Consider the following 22,389-nt stretch of genomic DNA (forward strand, 5'->3'; position numbering starts at 1 on the left):
CACCCACCTCTCTGCAACCCCCTTTCAGGTAATTGTAGAGAGCAATAAGGTCTCCCCTCAGCCTCCTCCTCTCCAGGCTGAACAACCCCAGTTCCCTCAGCCGCTCCTCATCAGACTTGTGCTCCAGACCCCTCACCAGCTTCGTCGCCCTTCTCTGGACACGCTCCAGCACCTCAATGTCCTTCTTGTAGGGAGGGGCCCAAAACTGAACACAGGATTCGAGGTGCGGCCTCACCAGAGCCGAGTACAGGGGCACGATCCCCTCCCTGCTCCTGCTGGCCACACCATTTCTGATACAGGCCAGGATGCCGGTGGCCTTCTTGGCCACCTGGGCACACTACTGGCTCATCTTCAGCCGGCTGTCGACCAACACCCCCAGGTCCTTTTCTGCAGGGCAGCTTTCCAGCCACTCGTCCCCAAGCCTGTAGCGTTGCCTGGGGTTGTTGTGACCCAAGTGCAGGACCCGGCACTTGGCCTTGTTGAACCTCATCCAATTGGCCTGGGCCCATCGATCCAGCCTGTCCAGAATAAGTGGAGAAATATGGAGAAAGTCAATGAATCAGTGCAAAATATTTTTTGGCCTCATAGTGGGACCGGACCCAAGGCTTCAGTTCGGGAGTCCAGACTTCATGTAGGACAAACGGAGACATGGGGATGTGTCAAGGAGGGCCAGGAAGTGCCCACATCACACACTTGGGAGAGCTGGGATAGCTGCCGCAGATAATCAAGTCATGTGGTTCCTCTGGCTGTAGTCCGAAGTGGTTCTTCTAGGCTATATTAACCTGGAACATAGCACTGTGAAAACATGCTGATATAGTTTCTGGACAGGGGCAGACTCCTGCTCGGTGGGTTCAGAAGAGAAGCAGAGCAAGGGACCAGCTCTAAAGGAAACAGAGGTGCGGATTAACCCTTTGAGTGGCCATACTTCCCCAGCAAACCAAGGAACTTCAGATCCCTTTGTAAGTGAGCAGCTATCTCAATACCGTAGAAAATAATCTTTTTCCAAGTGTTCAGGTATATATGACCTGTATTGCATGTCCCTGTGAGCGCAGATCTAAGAAGTACAAAGCAACCAAAAAGAATTTGTCACTAAACCCCCCAAAGCTTTGAATTTAAATATAGCAGACAAAGGACTGAACACTGCTGAAGACTCCTGTAATGTAATTCACTTTATTTAGGCACAGGGCCTGGTCTGTGCAAGCAGTTGCAAACAAAAGACAAAAGGGTTTCCCATTTGTAAAAAGGTGCGAGACAGCAGCAATGCTTCCACACATTTACAGTCTGTTTTCTATGAAACGATACAAAGAGCTGCGCTAAAGATCTCAACTGCAGTGCACGGAGGGACTTTTTTGCTGGGTGCTACAAGGCCCAGGAGCGATGCTGCATATTCTGGGCTGCCATCTACTGGCATTTGGTCTGCTAACTACTTACGTAAGCTTTTCCTCGGAGTATCTTCCTAGCAATTTCTCTGGAGCCAGTGATTTTACGCGTGCAGGAGAGCAGGCATTGGGTGCAGTTTGAATATGAAGCTTTGTCCAGGTTGAACTGAGAAATTTGCTCAGGACTGTTCTGAAAGGGAACAAAAAATCATGTCTTAAAACAGCATGTTTCTAGTAGGAAGTCCTCCTGCTGAGTGAAGAGACGGCAACGATGTGACCTATTTTGTGTGTGTTTTATGCAGATTACATCCAGAAAGAACCATTTAACTGGCCTATGTTCTGTTACCACTTATACATGACATGATTGATAAACCAGCAAACTATAGTTTCAGGATAGACCCATAATTTGTATTACCTAAGTTACACCTGTCTGGAAAAGCATCCTAGCTAATTTTATGGCCAGACTTTAATTTTTAGTGCAGAACAAATAGCAGAATGTCACAAATAAACATTTTCATTCCCACCCCTTATGTTGGCATTTCTTGATCATGAGTTACCAGATGCCTTTTAGCATCTGGTTTCCGTTTAGGATGAATTCAGTTAGTCAGACAGTTAATGAGGGCAACATTGAGACCTAAAGGGGAAAAAAACCCAACACATTTATAAGCCTCATACCATTAGCAGTTGTATTAAATCCCACTGAAATGGATAATAAACAGAATGAAGGGGAAACGTTCTTTTGTTTAGATATATTTGAGCTCACGCTTGAAGATACCCTGTCTGAATATCTGAAAAGCTGGTCCTGAAAGCAGCATGTGATTCCTTTTTAGGTCCCAATGGGGATATATCCCCAGGGCAGTGGGGAGCGGATGAAAAGATAGGACATGGCAGGGCAGAGAAGGCAGAAGCAGATATGGACCTAGATAAGGTCCATAGGAAACAGAACTAAGCAGAAAATCCACATGTATGTAGTTTCTGAGCCAAGTGCCAACTGGGAAATGGGTTGAACTCCACCAGCCAAGACACACTTGCCTTCTTCACTGATGCACTTCTAGGGACTGTGCATTTTTACAAAGAAATTATTAGAGCATCTCTCTCAGCCTGAATCCTACCCCTGTTTTCCTTTTAACAGGAATAAACTCTCTCAGTAACACAGAACAATCATAAAAACAGCACCGTAGCTATGCTTTGTGTTTATAACTGTAGGTTTCTCCCTGCTACTACCTCTCCCTTCTTGGTGGGGATTCTTAAAAGAGACTTCTTAAAGGGACAGTCCTGAAAACTTGGTGAGCTTCTGGGGGGATGTGCATATGAAACTCTCTGCTGGACAACTACCTACGGCGTCCAAGGACACCTGAGTCTTTTTAACAGACTAGGGCAGATTTCAGCTAATAGAGCAGTCTCTAAGGATAAATTTCTCTGATAAGCTTTCTTATCTCCTCAAGAGAAGGATGAGAATAATTTATTCATGCGATTCATATTCATAGGAAACTTACCATTTAAGAACTTGAGATTCTTAAGAAATCTAGGTTATATCACCAGCTCCATCATACATTTTCTGTGAATTTGTGGTCAAATCACTTAGAAAAGGATTCATCACATCTCCTTCCACTCTTTCAAAAGTTAGTTAGGCAGCAAAGCAATTTGCCTTTGGCTCTGTCTTTAGTCACTTCAGAGGCACATCTGTGCCTCCAGGGTGTAATTCATCCCATCCTAACGCAGAAGCAGAGCATTAAGTTGAACACTTAATTTTGCTTCCCTTGTTAACTGCAGTCCAGAGACAGTTTCTGCATTGATTTTTTTACATGTTTTATTTCATTGACTTAGTCAATGGAGAGAGTTAGGCACCCCTAGAGGTAAGTACATCTCACCTACCAGACATCTGGCTTAGGAGGGCTGAATCACACTCTGGAGATGCCTCTCTCTATTGACTGCAGAGGTTGTCCTTAAGTGTTGCTTCAGTCTGGCCATTTGTACACAGCTACTGCTGGTGCAATGAATCTCCTACTTGCTTCCTTCACTAACACAGAATCTCATGTTCTTCGATCCCATTCACAGCAGATATGATTGCTTTCACTCACCTTCTCGTTCATTGTTTCGGTCCGTGAAACAGAAGTACACCTCCAGGATGAAAGAAGTCTGGAGGTTTCAGTGTTGTGTCTTTTCTCCCCTATGATGTCTCACTTGATAATGAGACCTGTTCTTTCTCCACACAAAGTTCTCATTAACCACATTGATTACCTGCTAACCACAGGGTCCTATATTTTGAAGGGATCTCTGGTGGTTTGGAGTTTTATTTGTTTTGGTGGGTTTTTCAGAAAAAAAGCAAAACAATAGACAGTGGTTTTGGTTCAGAGCCTCAGCCTCACCTGAAAGGGCTACAAAACAGCTTCTGGGATTTTTGAGCCACTGTTGCTCTGTACACATCCACCTCTAGTCTGATCTTCTGCTTGTCATTGTGTCATTATATTTTTCTCCATCTTGACTCCTTGTCAGGAAAGTTCCTGAATATAAAGTAGAAATATGAATTAGTACTTGTACTAACTCCCTGTAGGTTTATTGTACCAGAATATGAAAAAAATCCTCCCTTTCATTGTGATGACTGGCCAAGCAGTGAGAGCTACTATAAAAGCTCACAGTCATCAGAGGACCCACATCCTTAAGTAACAAATAAGTTATTGTGGCTTAAAAAGATATTGAGCAGCACCTTAGTGACACAGACATTCTGTGTAGGCACTTTTAACCCATGGCAAATGTGAAGGAATTTGACTCAGCCAAAATCAGCTGACTATCATTTGAAGTTACATTGAACTACTTCGCTCTTCCAGGAGTCTCAAGTTGGACTGGCAGCTTTCACAGATCATCTGACAAATAATGACTTGTTATGCCATGGTAACTGGACTTCGCCTGTGAGCCCAGAACATTTACATAAATGATGCTGGATTCTGACAGTATTTAATATCTGTATCCATATCGCTATTTAAGGTCCTTTCCCAATACCCATTGCTATAGTATCTCAGCTGGTGATACATTCCTCTGAAGTAAAGCGGTGTCTTTTCCCATTTTGTACATATAGCATCATCAAAACATAATGAAACTAAGTGCCCATTTAGTCTGACAAAGCACAGAAAGATATTTTCAGAATAAAAGATGGGTTTTTTCATATTCCAAGTCAACAATTCCCCCTTTTACTGTGTGGGGAGAAAAATCTGCGATTATGGCTTTGTTCAGTAGTCTGCTGAAGCCAAAATCCTCCATTTAGCAACTGCAGCAGCAGATTTAACTCCGTTTGTGTCCTGCTGCATTGGTAGGTAACACTGAATTTAGTCTCAGTGAGTTTTCAAGGACATAAATGTGAATTGATGCCTTAGTCCACATGGGTAGATTCAGATACAGACTAGTGTATTGTTTCAAAATGTGTACTGTAGTAGAGGGATGTCTTCTTTGAAATAACTCAGCAGATATTAAAATCGTACATAGAAAATCTAAAAATTAATATATATTCTTGCAACAAACTTACTACATCATTGTACATTTTCTTTGATCTTTTAAAAAAAATATTAATCGAAGTACCTCTTTTGTTTGCCTTTAGTTTTTGACAGTTGCAACTCTGCTAATAGAAAGTGTTTTATACAGGTAATTTGTACTCGGTCTGAAGAGTACAACAGCCAACAGGCTTTATGCAATGCCACAAGTGAGGGGCCTATACTGCGAAATCCTGGGAACAACGATAAATCAAGGACCCCAAGGCTCCCATCCTCAGCTGAAGTTGAATTTTGCCTATCCCTGACACAGTATGAATCTGGATCCATGGATAAAATGGCCAATTACAGTTTCCGAAACACTTTGGAAGGTAACAGGTTTTATTCTATTATGCCATTTCCATCTGTAAATTAATTCTCTCTGGGGTTAGAGTCTTTAAACCCCGGGCAGTTTAAGGTGATTCCATGAAGCACCACTCAAAAAGAAAAGAAAAAAAAAAAGGAAAGAAAAAGTTATGCTTTCTCCTGGAATAGCAACAGACAGAAAACAAAAAACCATGTTAAAGGCATTTGATAAGAAAATAGAAACTGTAGACTAGATCAGACCCTAAATCCATCTGTTAGGAGTTATTGTTTCCTGCTATAGTCAGCATCAGGCACAAAGAAGAAAAGCAGCACTGCATAAAAGGAAATCATCTAATAATCTACTTACACATGATCATAACTATGTCCATGTGGGTTACAGGTTTGCCCTGGAATCCAGTGTCTTCCAGAGGCCAGGCTGGACAACAAGGCTGAAAGAGGATGCTGCCAGTTGGCATGTTATGTCTACTTCCTGCGCTGTGAACTCCACAGCAAACTTCTCCCCAAACTCTAAGGATTAGGGATTAAGTTATATCTCAAAAATGACCCTTAGTATCATTTCCAAAAGACTTTAGTTATTTATGTTAGTTCTCTAACTCTCCATCCCCTTTTGAATGTTCCTAATTTGCTAGTAAACAAGGGTTCTTTGCTAAAAGGAATAGTTATTCTTAATTAGCTGTCTGCCCAATCTCTTTTGAATATTGCTAAGTTGCTAATAAACAAGGATAGCACATTGTGTATTTATCAATAAATATTGCTACAGTATCATATATCAGCTGAATCAAATATGATCTACTTTTGATGTCCCAGAGATTTTTGCTTGCAAAGAAACTGCAAAATAATGCAATATAGGAGTTGGTGTGAGGGTAAGAAAGCAAAGCTTTTAGTATGTTCAGTATTACTGTTAATGCAGTGTGGAATGTCATAAAGCGTTATTGGGAAAAAATAAAAGTGAACCAGTTTCTGCTCCAAAAACAGTCAAAAATGTGGAATTTGTCTGCTGAAGCCAACAGAGAATCCAGACATTAACTCCAACTCTGGACATAGCTCTGCTTTCTACCTTTGAGTAAGGGAACCACATGAAGTTTGGGAAAGAAAAAGGTGACATAACTGAGTAGAGGTTTCTTCACATTTTTCTCCACGAAGTATGTGAATAGATGTAAGGGGTGGAATGGGAGGAGTAGAGAAAAGGGAATTAAAGGAAACAAGTAATGAAATAATGAGGGTCTATCATCATGCTGCTAGTATTGTAAACAAAAGCAGAGGCACATACAGGTTTACTGAGAAGGCAGAGTCAAAACAGACCACTGACAAAGCCTGAATTTAAGTATCATGACTGCTCATTAAATAACAATAATTTGTGAGTACTTGCAGAAAAAGAGCAAAAACTGCTTTTTGTCAATCCTAAGTCTAAACTGACAGCTAAACAGGGTCATAGATCAAGTATACCCCTTTGATATAAATGGATACATTTTCCTGCTGAAAATAACAATAGCTATTTGAAAAAAGGCAGTAAAATAGATGTTCAACAGAATTGCACAATGATCAGGAGAGCACCTACAGTTCCTGAAGAGCCTGGAAGAAGTTATTTTAACTCTAAAATCAGAATCAGTGTTTTGTCTGATTAATCTATCAAACCCTTTCTCTGCTGCTGTCCCTTTGTCACATTAATTTCATGGCTAGCAAGCACAGAATTACAGAATCACTAAGGTTGGAAAAGACCTGTAAGATCATCAAGTCCAACCATTAACAAAAACAAAAACAAAAAAAACCCAAACAAAACCACAAACAAAAAACCACACCACACAGCACCGTGCCCATCAAGCCATGGCCCACAATGCCACGTCCACACGTTCCTTGAATACCTCCAGGGAGGGTGACTCCACCATTTCCCCGGGCAATCTATTCCATTGTGTTACCACTCTCTCAGTAAAGAAATTTTTCCTAATATCCAGTCTGAATCTCCCCTGGTGCAACTTGAGGCCATTTCCTCTTGTCCTGTCACTAGTCACTTGGGAGAAGAGACCAACACCCACCTCTCTGCAACCCCCTTTCAGGTAGTTGTAGAGAGCGATGAGGTCTCCCCTCAGCCTCCTCTTCTCCAGACTGAACAACCCCAGTTCCCTCAGCCGCTCCTCATCAGACTTGTGCTCCAGACCCCTCACCAGCTTCGTCGCCCTTCTCTGGACACGCTCCAGCACCTCAGTGTCCTTCTTGTAGGGAGGGGCCCAAAACTGAACACAGGATTTGAGGTGCAGCCTCACCAGAGCCGAGTACAGGGGCACGATCACCTCCCTGCTCCTGCTGGCCACACTGTTTCTGATACAGGCCAGGATGCCGTTGGCCTTCTTGGCCACCTGGGCACACTGCTGGCTCATATTCAGCTGGCTGTCGACCAGCACCCCCAGGTCCTTTTCTGTGGGGCAGCTTTCCAGCCACTCGTCCCCAAGCCTGTAGCGTTGCATGGGGTTGTTGTGACCCAAGTGCAGGACCCGGCACTTGGCCTTGTTGAACCTCATACAATTGGCCTGGGCCCATCGATCCAGCCTGTCCAGATCCCTCTGCAGAGCCTTCCTACCCTCGAGCAGATCAACACTCCTGCCCAACTTGGTGTCATCTGCAAACTTGCTGAGGGTGCAGTCGATCCCCCCATCCAGATCATCGATAAAGATATTAAACAAGACCAGCCCCAAAACTGAGCCCTGGGGGACTCCGCTTATGACCGGCCACCAACTGGATTTCACTCCATTCACCACAACTCTCTGGGCTCGGCCATCCAGCCAGTTTTTTACCCAGCGAAGAGTGTACCTGTCTAAGCCACGAGTCGCCAGCTTCTCCAGGAGAATACTATGGGGAGCTATTCTGGATCAAATTTTCCTCCAAGCGAGTTCTTTTGTTCTGTGTAACCATTGTTCGGAAGCTGAAGAGTGTTCATCTTTCTCCTAAGGGAGGTAATGAAGCTCCAGCTCACCACTGTGGTCATTTGGAGTCCTCCAAATGCAACACAAGTGATCTCATGGTTGCCACCGATAGATTCTAATGGATTTCATGTGATTTAGACAGTTTTTCCAGTAGACTGGGGAAAAAACTACATGTTCTTGGGGATGTATGAAAGTCGGATATGATTCAGAAGCCATACAGCTTAGGTAGCTACGAAAGCAGCATATATTATCTTGGTCATAGTGCTGCATGGCTTCTGGATGCATCCAGTTAGCTCAAGTCAGGAGCAGAGCATGCCTGTTTTATCAGTCCATCCAGATGTGCCCTCCCTGACATGCACTATAGCCCTTTCAGAGCATCCGTAGGATCCCTCGTATGTGATTCGAAAAAGGAAGGAAAGAGATTGAGCAGCTCCTTTTCTCCTGGCAGTGAAGATGGACCTTTGCAAGTCCTAGGATCCATGTGGAGGAAGCCTGGGAAGCTGTAGCACAGTGAGGAAAGGCTCAGTAGGGTAAGACTGAGGCAATGAATGTCCCCTCCTTAGAAGCTCTGTAGACGTGAAACCAAAAAACCAATACAACCTAACATTAGGTCCTCTCTATTCTAGGAGAAATCCTGTTAAGAAAATGATCATGTTCGCTCATAGTCCAACTCCCACTGCAATTACCAGAGCCTATATTGTTGTCTAACTTTTATAGCCTAGTTAAAGGAGATCTACAGTGCCCAAGAGCTGGTATGAAAGAGAGTAAAGGTCAACAGAGTGATGTTACCTTTCTTCCCATAAGAACATTTCATTAGAGCCAGAGATCACTGGAGTGAAACTGTGTCCACAGCGTTCCACGATAAGGGGCTCTTTTGGTGATGAGTCTGTCTGAATGCTAGCCAGATGTGGCTCAGTAGACATTTATCTATATTACTATGGAGATGGAGCTTATTCCATCAGACACAGTGTTACTCTGAGACAACTTTTTTCATTTTTTTTTTCTTTGAGGATATTTTATTTTTTAACCTGAATTATTTCAACACTCAACTTTACACCACAGGACCACAAATGTTTCTGTCAACTAACTTATTTAGCTAACAAGACAGTGAACTGCAATGTGAAGCCAAGAATACATGGCTAATGTTGAAGAAGATGGTGGAAAGTTTTTAAACTAGTTTTACTGCCAAAAACCCCATATTTTGTTAGCTTCTGTCTTAAAAATGGCCTGCTTAGTTTTTTGTTGTGTACAGATGCCAAGCTTAAATTGCCAGCTTGCATTTATTGTGCCAGTACCCACTTCTGTGTGACGGCATTCTTACAAACCTGCTAAAACTCTGTAGTTCCTAACATTTATTTCTTTTTCTAAGGAAAAAGCTTTTCAATCCTTCTTTACTTGTTTACACAGATTTGTGCCAATACACCTAAGGTCAAAATCTAATCTCTTTTAGATCCAAAGTAAATCCAGAGACAGATCATTGAATTTACTGGAGTTACTCTAGATTTACAAAAGATGACCAAAACCAAGCCAGTGACTGTGATTGAGTGGCTCCTGATTTACACCAATGTGAGATTTACTCCTCAGTTTTAGTTGTGTAATGGAAATGTATGCTCTTCTGTACTTGAGTGCACTGGGAAAAAGAAAACAACTTTTTACCCTTTGAAGAGGTAGGTGTCAGCACCATTATGAGCACATGCCAAGAACGCAGGCCAAATCCGTGCTTGACTAATAGAAAATGCTGCTACAGAGACAGAAATTATGTCACTGAAGAGTAGCCACAACAGCCATAAACAGCAATGGTCGATATTATTCAATAAAACAACACCCCCCTGAGGCTCAGCGCATGGGTTGCCCTCTCACTCTGGGACAAGCCAGTTTTTGCTTTGACTGAAAAAAAACCATGTTAAAAGCAGTTTGCATATTGCCCCTTGTAGTAGAAGCAATTATTTAAATAGGATTTGCTGAATCGTAGCCCTAACTGGGGAACACTGTTGATTTCATTGGACACTTCACGGATACAAGAAGAGAACAGAAAATCAGTCTAGTTTATAAGCAGCAGGTGAGATCAGAAATGGATTAGCTGACTGCAAATTAAATAGTTGGGTTTCTTCTTTGTGCAGTTCAGTTTTGGTGTGACACCTTGAATGCTAACTCCTAAGAATAAGAGATGGCTGAAAAACTTAGAATTTCTTTTTCTTTATGAGCAAATTCCACATTTGAAAATATTTTATTCATGGCAACTTCAAATGAAAATCAGTGCCTTCTAAGTTTTGCAGAAAGTGACAAAAGAACATTTTTAAAAAGTTTCTAAAACTCTATATCACTTTTGTTATTAATGAATTAACTCATGACACTTGGTATCAAGTCAAGCCATGTCATAGCATTCCACTGTCTGTCACAATTATGTATCGTTACTGCTGTTCTGAAATAATGGAATAGAACATCACACACTTCGAAATGTAATTTCATTTTAATAGGACATATTCCTTTTTTCCCGAGAGATTTTAATCTGGAAAACTTTTCTCAGTATTTTCATTGCGATCCATATAGCTAATGAAAAATGGTTTCTCAAAATGAAGTTTGCCAACAGAAAACTTCTAATTAAAAAAAGTTTTAGCCTACAGCCAACATCCTTCAACCGGCTCAAACTCTCAATCTCTGAGTAAATTTATGCTGCATATTGAGAAAATGCTGTCAAGATGCAGAGGGTCATTACCAGAGAACTAGAAAGACTGTTCAGCCCAGACCACAGTGAAGCTCTATCAGAGTTGTTTTAAGAAAAAAACCTAGGTGGTGACATGGTCTAAATTAGATAATCACAAACTTTCATTTCCTACAGCCCCCCAGGCCAAATTCTGCAGATCTTGGAGCTAACACACTCTAGAGAGATTACAGTAATAATATTGCTTGAGAAAATATGTAAGATTTAACCCTGAAAAATTTCCCATGAGATTGCCAATGGCAGAAAATCTCCACGACCGTAAGCCAGAAGAACATCACTAACTTCAAAGACCAGAAAGGATATGGCCTTAAAATTCTTATATCTATACCTTCTATCCTATTTTAAAGTAAATGCATCTATCTGACTTGGACTACTCTAATATGCGAAATTCTTATTAAAGAAAAAATCCAGGTGTAGGACCCGGCACTCAGCTTTATTGAACCTCATATAATTGGCCTCAGCACATGCATCTAAGCTGTCCAGATCCCTCTGCAGATCCCTCTGCACACCCTTCGTACCCTCAAGCAGATCAAAACACCCACTCAACTTCACATTGTCTGCAAACTCACTGAGGGTGCACTCGATCCCCTCAACATGTAACACACAAAGCAGAATTTGACCTTTAAAGTCCCTGCTATCTTAACCACTGGCCTAGAAAGTCAAACAAAACTAAAACTTATTTTGCAAGAAAAACAGTTTTGCAGTTAGAAAAACCACCTGCAAAACTGCTATGAATATCTCAGTGATGCAGAGATGTCACCAATGTTAAGCAGTCCTCTAAGATAATCAGAGGAGATAGGATTGTTGGAATGGTTCTTCCATTCCTGTAGCACTGAACACTGCTAATGCTCTCCGAGCTCTGCATACCCTCTGCTAAGCATACTTACAGCGCTTCAGTCAGTAGCAAATGAGCAACTGAGGAAAACACTACCTGTTTTCAATATAGAAAGCTTTGCACTTGACTGATTGTACATGGACTTCTGTGGTCTCTGTTGTTAAATTGTAAAATCCGCAGTTAATATAATTAAATACTCTATTAAGACATACACCTGTCCCAACTGCATGTTGAATGAGAACCACCTTTATATCTTCCTAAGAACTGTCAAACAGCCTTAATTTTGAATGGCATCATTAGCTCCTCCTATAATAAACTTTGGGCTAAATCCCCATCTGATTTAATTTGGCCTAGATCCAGCGAAACTACTGCAAATCCACTGAATCAATGTTGCTGATTTACAGTGGTATCAGAAGGAGTAGAATCAGGTTTATAATCTCTGAAAAATGTGATTTTTCTCTCATTGAAATCACTGGTAAAAATTCCATTCACTTCAGTGATGTATGCTTTAATGGCTATTTCTAATGCACTGTAATTAAAGGAGCATTTAAAAGGATTTCTGAATGCTACAGCTTCTTGTACTGGCCAGATGATTTAACAGCTCACTGCCATCGCGGACAGCCCTGCTTCTCTATTCAACCTCCTCCATCCATCAGTCAGTTGCTCTCCCTTCTTTTTTTTGGTACCAACACTGGTTCTTCTCATATCCTTACACAAGACACTGCATCTCAGTAGCCTGGAAAAAAACCCGAGATCCCACACTCCAGGGCAGTTTTCTGCCAGATTAGTGAGTTAAATGAGGTCACAGAAGGACTGACCGGAGCTGCAGTTAATGCATGGGAAGGCACAGCACGGGGCAAGGCCGGTGGGGAAAGTGGAATTCCCTTACCTAAAAGCAGGGAGCTCTTATTTCAGCTCACTGAACTTGTGGATCTGTAGCCTCACATTTTCCATAGAGGTGATTTTACTGCAGCCACTGCAATGAAGTTTCCTGTACTCTGAAAAAATCCTCATGTTTTCACATATTCTTTTTAATTGGCTCTACCCCATTTCATAGTATGTCAACCTGAGTAGCTGATTGTCCTGAAGTCTTTTAAAAAGTCTGAGAGAAAAGAATAAGACCCAGGCTAAGAAAATAAAGTGACACTACATTGTGGTTTTATTCCTGCTAACTTACCGTTTATATGGAGTTTTCATGAAAAGAAATCAGATATTAGAACTTCTCATGCGCATGTTTAAACATGATGTCATCTTTGACACTGGTGGAATGTGCCCCAATTAACTGTGAGCTGGAAAGTGAGGTTGCTAAAGCTCTCCCAGCTACAGAGCTTTGATTATTAAGATAAATTGCTCCTGTGTAGATGTTCCATGAAAAGTTGTCCAGAACCAAAATAAGTATTCTGTATATTTTTTTATGAATGAGTAGATCAAGTGTTTGCAACGCATGAAGAAATTTTAAGAAGTATCCCAAATCTGATATAAAACATCTAGCCTTCTGCCTAAACTCTGCATAAAGTCTGTCTTCCCTTAAACATACTTATAATGCAGCTGAATATAAGTGGAAGTGTTGCTTCAGAATGTTATACAGATAGATCATTTTCAGTTAATACTCACAGAAATTTCCTGGTATTGCTGCATCAACTGATCCCAATGATCACCCGCTGCGGCCATCAACAAAGATGGCCAAAATTGTTGCCATTGGTTCCTGTGAGTTCTGGCCAGACCATGAATGTTCATCAGTCTTCATAGCACATTTGGTAATATTTTATTCTGCTGTTTCCCCTGAGTGAAATCTAGGTAATATAGCATTTGCTATCAGGCAAATTTCTGCGGGCAAGATTTTCCCTTTGAGAACTTCTGCCCATTGCTGTTTGTCACCATGCAGTGTCTTCAATAATCCCGGTCCACATCTGATGCGCTTAAAACCTGCAGTTCTCTATAGGTGTCAACATGTTCATCTTTATCTCCTAAATCCAGACCCATTCTGCCTTCAAGTCTTACAATTTTCATCATAAGCCAACTCTGCCTCCTCCAGCCGTCCTGATTATGTTTTCTCCTCTGACTTCCCTTGAATTCCTCAAAATCAGGAACCAAATTAAAGAGAGAGAACAGAGAGGTTCTGTAGCGTGGGTTAAATAGTAGGACTAGCATCAGGTTAAGAAATAGATTGGGAGGACAATATATGTTTCTGCTTTTATTCTCCTGGAAAATCCCAGAGAAGCAACAAATGGTTGAGTTGACTTTTATTAGGAGTCCTTACAAGCAGGAAGGAAGTTGGCTGTCAGGATGCTGAGAAGGGCTACCAACATCAGAGCTGAGGTATGGACAGGCTACCAAAATAGAAACTGATGTAGAGATTGTCTGTGTGACCTCTTCTCAAAGCCCATATTTTAAGTGCTCTCCAAAATAACAGCAATCCGCAGACTTTCATCCTGCAAGTCCGACTGTGGAAGATTATTGATTATTTACCAAATTCTTTTGTAAAGATTATAGCTTGTATTGTGTTGTCTGCTATCAATAAAAGAATGTGTTCTATAGAGACAAACTATTAAATGACTGGTATATGATGAGATAAAACAGCTTGTTTTATCTTAGGAACCTATAGGTATCGAGATCAAAAATGAAAATAAAGTGAATAAATTTTCTCAACCTAAATAAAGGTACACGCATAAATGTCTGCAGGTATTACGTTGCCTTTTAAAAACCCGACACAACAGACAAAGAAATTTAAAAATATAAAGCAAATAAGCAGTACATTTGCTGACATGCTGCATTAGCTACATGGCAGGAGTTTTAATTTAACTTATTCTAATTTCATCTTTGCTATGCCTTTGAAATATGTTAGCAATCCTCCACGTGTTTTTCTAAGCCCTTGTCTAAAAAGCTGAATGTAAATGAAGTGGAAGTAGGTACTTTGATCTCCAGTCTTACTGGAAAAAGAATTATACACATTGTCATATCAGCATATGATTTCCTCTTGAATATACAGGCTTTGCTGATCCCCGGACTGCAATATCAAACATATCTCAAAGCGGTTTACATAATGCACTTCACATCTACATGAATGGCTCCATGTCCCAAGTACAAGGCTCTGCAAATGATCCTATCTTTGTACTACACCATGCATTTGTTGACAGGTGAGTTTAATTCTTCTTGGTAAACTAATTTATTTTGTGTTTTTACAGTGTGATTTTCACCTATACTTCAAAACTGCAAATATTTTACATGCCATTACATGCACAGCATTTTCAGACATGTAGAATTGAGCTCTGCTATTATTTGAGAGCAAGTGTATTTCCTAACCTGTCTGTATGTTCACTGGATTAAATATAATTTGAAAAGTTGACAAATGCATTCAGCTTTTATCACCAAGGTAAAAATAGTTCTTGAGTGATGTCATAGTGATTAATATATATGGATGTGTGTGTCAGAAAGTTTGGACCAAAAGTGAGTGACTCATTTTAACACAACCATAATCAGTCGGAGCAATTCCTTTACATTCTAAATGTCAGTGTTGTTTTAATTTCTATTCCCTAAGGAAAATCCAAGTGTGCTATTCATAAATAAAGAAGAAAAAATCCATATTTCAGTGTGACAAACAAAATTGTGACTGTCTCTTGATGAAAGAGAAGAGTACAGCTGTGCAGAATGAAAGGAAAGCAAACAGAAGGATATCATGTTTATTAATAAGAACGGGGTAGGGGAGCGCAGTTTTGCAAGAAAAGAGTGAATTTGCTATGTTAAGAACAGCATTCCAAGATTTAATGGTGACCTTAAAAATTTCTGTGTCACTATAATAAATGTGAATGGCTACAAACAATTTACTGTGGACTGCGTTACACCAAACTGTGATGACTGAAGAGCTATAAAAAAGAAAGTTAGCTAAGAAAAGGACTGTAAAAGCCACACAAACAACAGTTGTTCTGGAGCAGTTTGTATTTTCTTACCAATCATCCTTTACTTTCCCACCATCCACTGCCCATAACTTGGATACTGCTTAGGACAAAAGATCGATTACCCTGTACAAACTTTTGGGACTCTTTCACAAATTTATATGCTCAGATAATCTACTGACTGAGACCCTGCCTGCATGCAGCAAGGTGCTTATTCAGAGGAAAACTAAAATGGTTTCTTTATTTGGGTCACTGAGGAATGCAGCACAGGAGGGATGCAGATTACATCCTGCAGACATCATCTTGTAGTGAAGTTCTTTTGTTTCAGGCATTTCACACCAAAGTTCTTATATAAAACTTTATCATATTTAACCAAAAAGCTAGTTGGTGAAAAAGACAAATTTTAAGTTGTGCTTTTTCTCCTTAGTTTATATATCTTTTTGTCCCTAGTTTATATATTTAATGAGCCTAATAATTGTTTTCTTCATACTTTACCCAGGCAGAAATAGGACATCAAGTCTAAGCAGGTCACCCAGGCATCAGCGGAATGGTTCCTTCAAAGGGTGACCCACCTGTATTCTGCCCCTAATACCCTAGGGTATAATTAGCCTCCTGGAGGTGTCAGTTTTGAAACTGTTTTCTGTGAAAAGCTTTTCTTCAGAACATTTTAAAAGTTAAACAATGTAGCTTAGCTGTGATTTAGCATATCCACCCGTATATTGCTTGACAGGATGGATGCACAAAGGTTTCAGGTGTGGTTACAAAAAAAATTCGAGTTTGGCACCTGGAAATTAACTTTCCAGCATCTAGGCTATTACAAAATGGATCAGTTGAATATTCAGAGAAAAGGAACACAGAAGGGAAAGCATTATGCTCTGCAATATCAAAAGAATTGTTTTCCTTAGAAATTCAGACTTGTATAAGACCTACGCGTCTCTTAGCTCCCACTCATAGCAGGGCTTAAGTAGCACCTACGTCTTCATGCTGACCCTTCCCACAGAGGAATTTCAGCCATAGTAATTATGAGCCCCTGGAAATACTCTTCATAACTGTAGTTGTTATCCATTTCAGAAGGCAAAATTATTTGCAAAAGATAACATCATTAAATCCTGCTAGTGTTGAGAAAATAAATCACTGCACAGGCACTGTGGGAGCAATACAGATATCCATGATGCTACCTCATCCCATCTGTGGCGGAAAGAACGTTACCAGTGCTCTGCAGCTGCTGTGTACATGGGCTTTAGTACACACGGATGTAAAAACTGATAATAATGCTGCCTTTTGTATAAATGACAGAAATGCATTAGCATCAATAGGGTTACTTAGCAGCCTTATCCATGACAGATTAATCATGCTTTTAGTTATAATTAATAAGTAGGTGACTGATAGGTACGTACAGTACATTTAAAAAAACCCTGTTCCTCTCCTACATAGACTTTAAATATGAAGGGCTGTGAAGAATTTCTTTTCTGAGAGGCATGCAAGAATACAAAGAATAGAGAAGATGGGAAAAACAGTCTCCACAGAAGCAGAAGAATTTTTTTGCTCTGTTTCAACTTTTCTCATTTGGGCAGAACACTTTTGAGCTGATTGCTATCACTATATTGGGCCACTGGGTTTTTAACTAACTTTTTAACTAAATCTTCTGCTGAGGAGAGCATCTCTTCCAGGCCTTGGTGAGGACATCAAGAGTTGTGAGATGGGGGTTTACTGGCAAAGGGTGTAAAAAGACGGGACACCAGCAACCACAGGTCTGCTGGGTCTTGCAGAGGCAGGGAACAGCTCTGTGTCAAGAAATCAAGAACGGTCCAGCACTTTGAGCATCCATGTAGAACCCAGAAGAGGGATTCCTCACTCCACTGCAAATACCTTGGGTGAAACTGAGCACGTAGTTTGCTCTCCCAAACTCACATCTCCTAGAGATGTGTTTCCTTCCCGTTGATGTCAACAAGACTTTTGACGAGCTGTTGATCTGAGCTTCAGCTAACCCATCTGTAAAGTGGGTGATATTAGATGCCTACGCAACAGGGACACTGTCAGGGTAAATGCATTGACGACTGTGAAATGCTCAGTTACGACCATAATAGGAGTGATAGAAGTAAGGCAATAGATCATTGGAACTGATTTTACATAGAAACATATTGTACAGAGGAGGATAAACAAGTGTATACGGAGTCTGCTGACAGGTGTGAGCCAAACGTTAGGAGCTCCTTTCCAAACTGAGCAACAGTCAGCCTCCCATCTGCTACCCCCCAGCCTTTCCTACCCAGGCCTGATGCACAAGATGAGGGAAGGATGGACGGAGCAGAGGTGCAGTTGAGAAGATGTCTCATGTGAAAAGCAAAGCGTTTGCTTACAAACGCTCCCCTTTTTTTAGGTCATTCTCTTTCAGCAATGCAGAAGTATGAAGGTACCCAGGCAACAACTTTCTTAGCAATGATAGATCAGGCTCCTTACCTTCTTATTCACTACCTAGATGACCTAGGGATCAGACCTCAGTGCTTGGTAAAAGCAGGTGACCACCCTGAAAATTATTAATTGTTAATTGATTGCCTTAAAAAAAAAGATAAGAGATGCAACAAAATATACATTCAGCAAAAATGAGAGCTTTTTTAGCTCTGTGAAGCATTTCTTTTAATTGCAAATCTCTCTGCTATTCAGATATGCTCTACAGTCAGCACAAGGGAATAACAAGGGAGGAGTCAACCCACTCAAGCTGGAAGGAGCAGCTGCACAAGCAGTGAAAGCAAGAGCCCACAGTCCCACTTGAGCTCACTAGGGTGTTTTCTTTGCTCTGAAAAGGAACTCTTTCCTCTTTGTCACTTTTCAGCCCCTCCATCCCTATAGCCACATAGTATCTTCTTCTGATCTCGCTGCACTTCTGCCCTTTGAATGTTTTTTCAATCATTCTTCTCATTTGTTCTGTACCTCTCCCTTCCTTGACTTCCACATCCCACCCCAACGATTCCCCTTGCAAACTGCAAGAAAAATGAAATAGCAACAGGGAAAATAAATTACCATTAAAGATCTCCATACTACTTTATACCTGTAGAGCAACTAATGCAATAGGGCCCCAGTTCTCATCTCATTTCTAAGTTCTGGACAAGTTTTATAACAATAATATGGATCACTTTCAAAGGCCCTGATTTTAAGACAAGCAATTTAGAATTGATTTTCTAAAGAAACACAATAGAGTGTAGACTTTCAGTTTATTGCATCTCTAAAATCCAGACTTGTCAGACTACTTGTACAGCTAGACCCACATTGTCAATTCTAGTGGTGCCACCACTACAACACCTTTTTCTGCAGCTTTCATGAGTAACTGAACAGCTCAGAATACTGCTGTAACCATCATTGCATTAACCCAATGCTCTGATCAGTTGTTCCTCTCTGTTCATACCCTTTTACCATGTCTTTGTCATCTGTCATATCAGATGAACTGCTGGTCTCTATTTTCAAGGCCCTTCACTGCCCATCCCCAAATCATCCCTTATTCATTGCTAAGGAACTCACTCACCCCTTCAATAAGTTCATGACATCAATCTCTATCTTACATCTGTTTGGCATTCAGATAAGTCCCTCCATAATCCTCCTGGTTGGGAATTGTTGACCCTACACATCCACAGATTCAATCACAGTTCTTCCGTCGGAGTGATACTTGCAGAAAACCTCAGATATTAGTAAGCCGAAACCTTCACTCAGTGGGTGGACCGTAGCGGTCCCACTGCACGGTTGCCTAGTCCTCCTCCCATCTGTTTGTATCCATCTGTTGTCCTTTTTCCTATGTGTATATTATAAGCCCTGTCATTAAGGGACTGTCTAATTGCGCTGGTCTGTGCGGTGCCTGACATATTCTTAGCCTCTGACTACGGCTTTCAGCTATCAAAGCAACATGAGCAACAAGAGATGATAGCAATTGCCTCACTTACGATCATATGAAATGGCAATGACAAGAGGCAGCTGGACATCCCTATGCTGATCTTGTTGCTTCAGTTACTCTTTTGCTTGCTATCACACAGGACTAAATCCTCACATCAAAGAGAGAAAACCTTCGGGGTGGGGGTGTGTGTATTTGTGCGTGTGCACACACACTCTGCTAAAAGTAATCCAAGTCAAGCATAAGGTGACATAGGAGACGGAGACATTCTCATTTACAGGCACTTACATACATGCACACTTCCAAGCAGGTGCAGAAGAAACTCTCCTATGCATCAGCTTCAGAGCCAATGAAAATACCACTAATTCGGCCTGATCAAGGCAAATGTCTCTGTGCTGTTCAGCAACAGCAGCTGCCATAGACTCCTCTGCAGAATGCTAAAATAACCCCTTCTGCTTCAGTGGCAGGCTGGAGCTGGGAGCTTTAGGAAATGCCAGACTCTGGCTTTTCTGAGGATCTGACAATAAAATGTTCCTTATTGCATTGCTTCTCAGTAAAATGTTAAACTGAAAAGCAATCTGTTGAAAAATATATTAAACCCCCAAATATACACATCCTGATTTGCCTGCCAGCAATGCCCCATTCCCTAAGCCAACTTTATGGACACTTTCAGTCCCTATGGACTCAATATACTCACCTTCATGCCAGTCCCTTCTCCTTCTACTCAAAAAAAGAAAGTTAGCATTATGTCAAAAGTGATTTTGTTGGAAAACACTTTAACAAGAGGAAATTTGATTTTCACTCCCCAGAGATGTCAAAATAAAAGCTTCTTATTTTTACTCTGTTTTTCAAACAGAACATTTTCATTTTCTTTTAAATGTCATCTCAGGTTTTTTAAACCAAAAAATGGCATGAGAAAAACCAAGTTGTTCTCTTGTTTTGAAATGTTGACAGGAAACAAGAACTTTTTTTAGCAGTTAAAAACTATTTGCTTCAAGAATTTGGAACATTTGGAGTGAAAGCATTCAAAAAGGATCACTAGAAATTCTTGTAAGGCAACACTAGGTTTCCAGACTTGTTTAATGCATGAAATAAGATTCATTCCTTACCCTGAACTGTCTCCAGTGGGAGACAACACAGACGAACCTGAGGCCTAGGAAGTATTATCCCCATTTGGTATACGGAAACTTAGAGACACCAAAACAAGGGACTTAAGCACAGATGAGATGGAGATTGTAATACAATGATTTATCAGCTAATAATAAAGCAGTGTAAAAATGGAGAAGTCACTGCATAAACACTAAGCATATGATTAATTTTCTCCCTTGATATGGGCAAAGCAAAACTCTTATTGCTTTCTGAGATATGTTTGCAAAAAATGATGACACAGCCTAAAAGTCATATTTTTCTGGAGCTGAATGAACTATGGCTTGGAGCCACATGAAATCTGTTAGACAAAGGCAGGTCGAGAGACTGCCATTAGCAATATACCTCCTCCCACAGTAACAGTAAACCCACAGTGCTTCTGCATTGTGTCAGCTCAGGATCTTACTGTCTGTGCCCAGCACTGTATCCTCCCAAGTGCCTGCATAAAGGCAGTGGATGAGGTGAAGTCATCTCCATAATTTTCTCTGGCATGAAGGTGAAACATGGTTAAAGTCCTTCCACTCAGCGAAGACATGAATATCACTTAGCTACTGCTATGCCCGGGGTAAGCAAGTACAGCTTTTATGAGTGAAGCCCCTGGGGTTTCTCCTGACCTAGGGATGTTTTGCACCATTTCCAGAACAGACCTGAGATGATGGTGTGTAGCAGGACAGCCCCTAATGCTCCCAAATGCTACTTCACCTCGTAAAAGCTTTTGCATTTTCCTAATGTATCTTTTGAGATCTGGCAGCTGAGTGAAATCTCATGGAGGCTGCTGGGTGTGACAGTCATTTCTTACTCAGGATGCTTGTCCATAACCTTTAGGCTGTCTTTTGGAATTAAACATCTGGATTATAAAGTGCCTTTTCACAAAAAAATTGAACTGTGTTCACCATGCAGCAGAGATGGGAGGGGTGGGATGGTATCAGTGGGGCTGTGTGGTTTCAGTGGGACTGTATGCATATGCTGAATGCATGCAAGATGGATAAAGAGGGGAAAAAAACCACTTCAGAAGCAGGCGGGGAAGGCAGCAGGAAGCCATGGACAGCTGGAGGAGCACTTAAATGCGGTGATTATGGAGTAGTAGCACAATATCCATAGAAGTCCCCATAAACCATTTTGTCTGTAGGGCTATGAACAGTGAGGAGCTCTGTGTAGGAGATTACCTTAGACCTTAGTCCTCCTGTCGCAGGGAGCTCCCTTGTCCCCTGGCACCTGGGCTAGGGAGAGCGTCAGCATTGGAGCTGGTGATCTGCTCACACCTTAACTACCTGTTGACATGTAGACCTACATCAGAGCCACAGCTAGCAGCACGCTGGTGTCTCCCTTTAAGGAAACACACCTTCAGCATTGGCTAAGCTGTATTCTTCTCGAGCTACAATGCAGACATCTCCTTTTGAGCCCCACTTATAGTCAGTAGAGACTATAGTCAAAGAGTCACTGACTAGTGACCAGCTCAGCTACAAACATCTCTGCTGAGGCACATTTCTGTCTTTTGATGGGATGAGTCCACTCAAAATACTTTTTTTTATCTCTGCACAATACCCAGCACAGAGGGTTCATTTAAACTCAAGTTCAGAAATTTCTATAATACAAACACCCACAACACATGTAATGTAATGGTTGCATGACCCATTACTTGTAAATGTAATAAGACTGAGTCTGGGAAAGTTATCTCCCCACCTCCAAAGCTCTTGGGGGAATTAATTACATTTTTGCAATGTACCCAGGGTGACAGTTGCCTTATCAGACCTCTTCTCCCTGCCTCTTG

The 22,389-nt window shown here is 41.1% G+C and overlaps 1 protein-coding gene across 1 annotated transcript in view; it reads left to right on the forward strand.

Annotated features, from left to right (window-relative positions):
- TYR (tyrosinase) overlaps nt 1–22,389 on the forward strand; it is a 51,677-nt gene that overhangs the window by 6,514 nt on the left and 22,774 nt on the right. Inside the window, exons 2-3 of the mRNA XM_059824328.1 lie at nt 5,016–5,232; nt 14,692–14,839. Coding sequence (XP_059680311.1) covers nt 5,016–5,232; nt 14,692–14,839 — 365 coding nt within the window. The remainder of the gene's footprint in view (nt 1–5,015; nt 5,233–14,691; nt 14,840–22,389) is intronic.

This window comes from Gavia stellata, chromosome 1, assembly GCF_030936135.1.
Source record: "Gavia stellata isolate bGavSte3 chromosome 1, bGavSte3.hap2, whole genome shotgun sequence".
NCBI classification, from domain to species: Eukaryota; Metazoa; Chordata; class Aves; order Gaviiformes; family Gaviidae; genus Gavia; species Gavia stellata.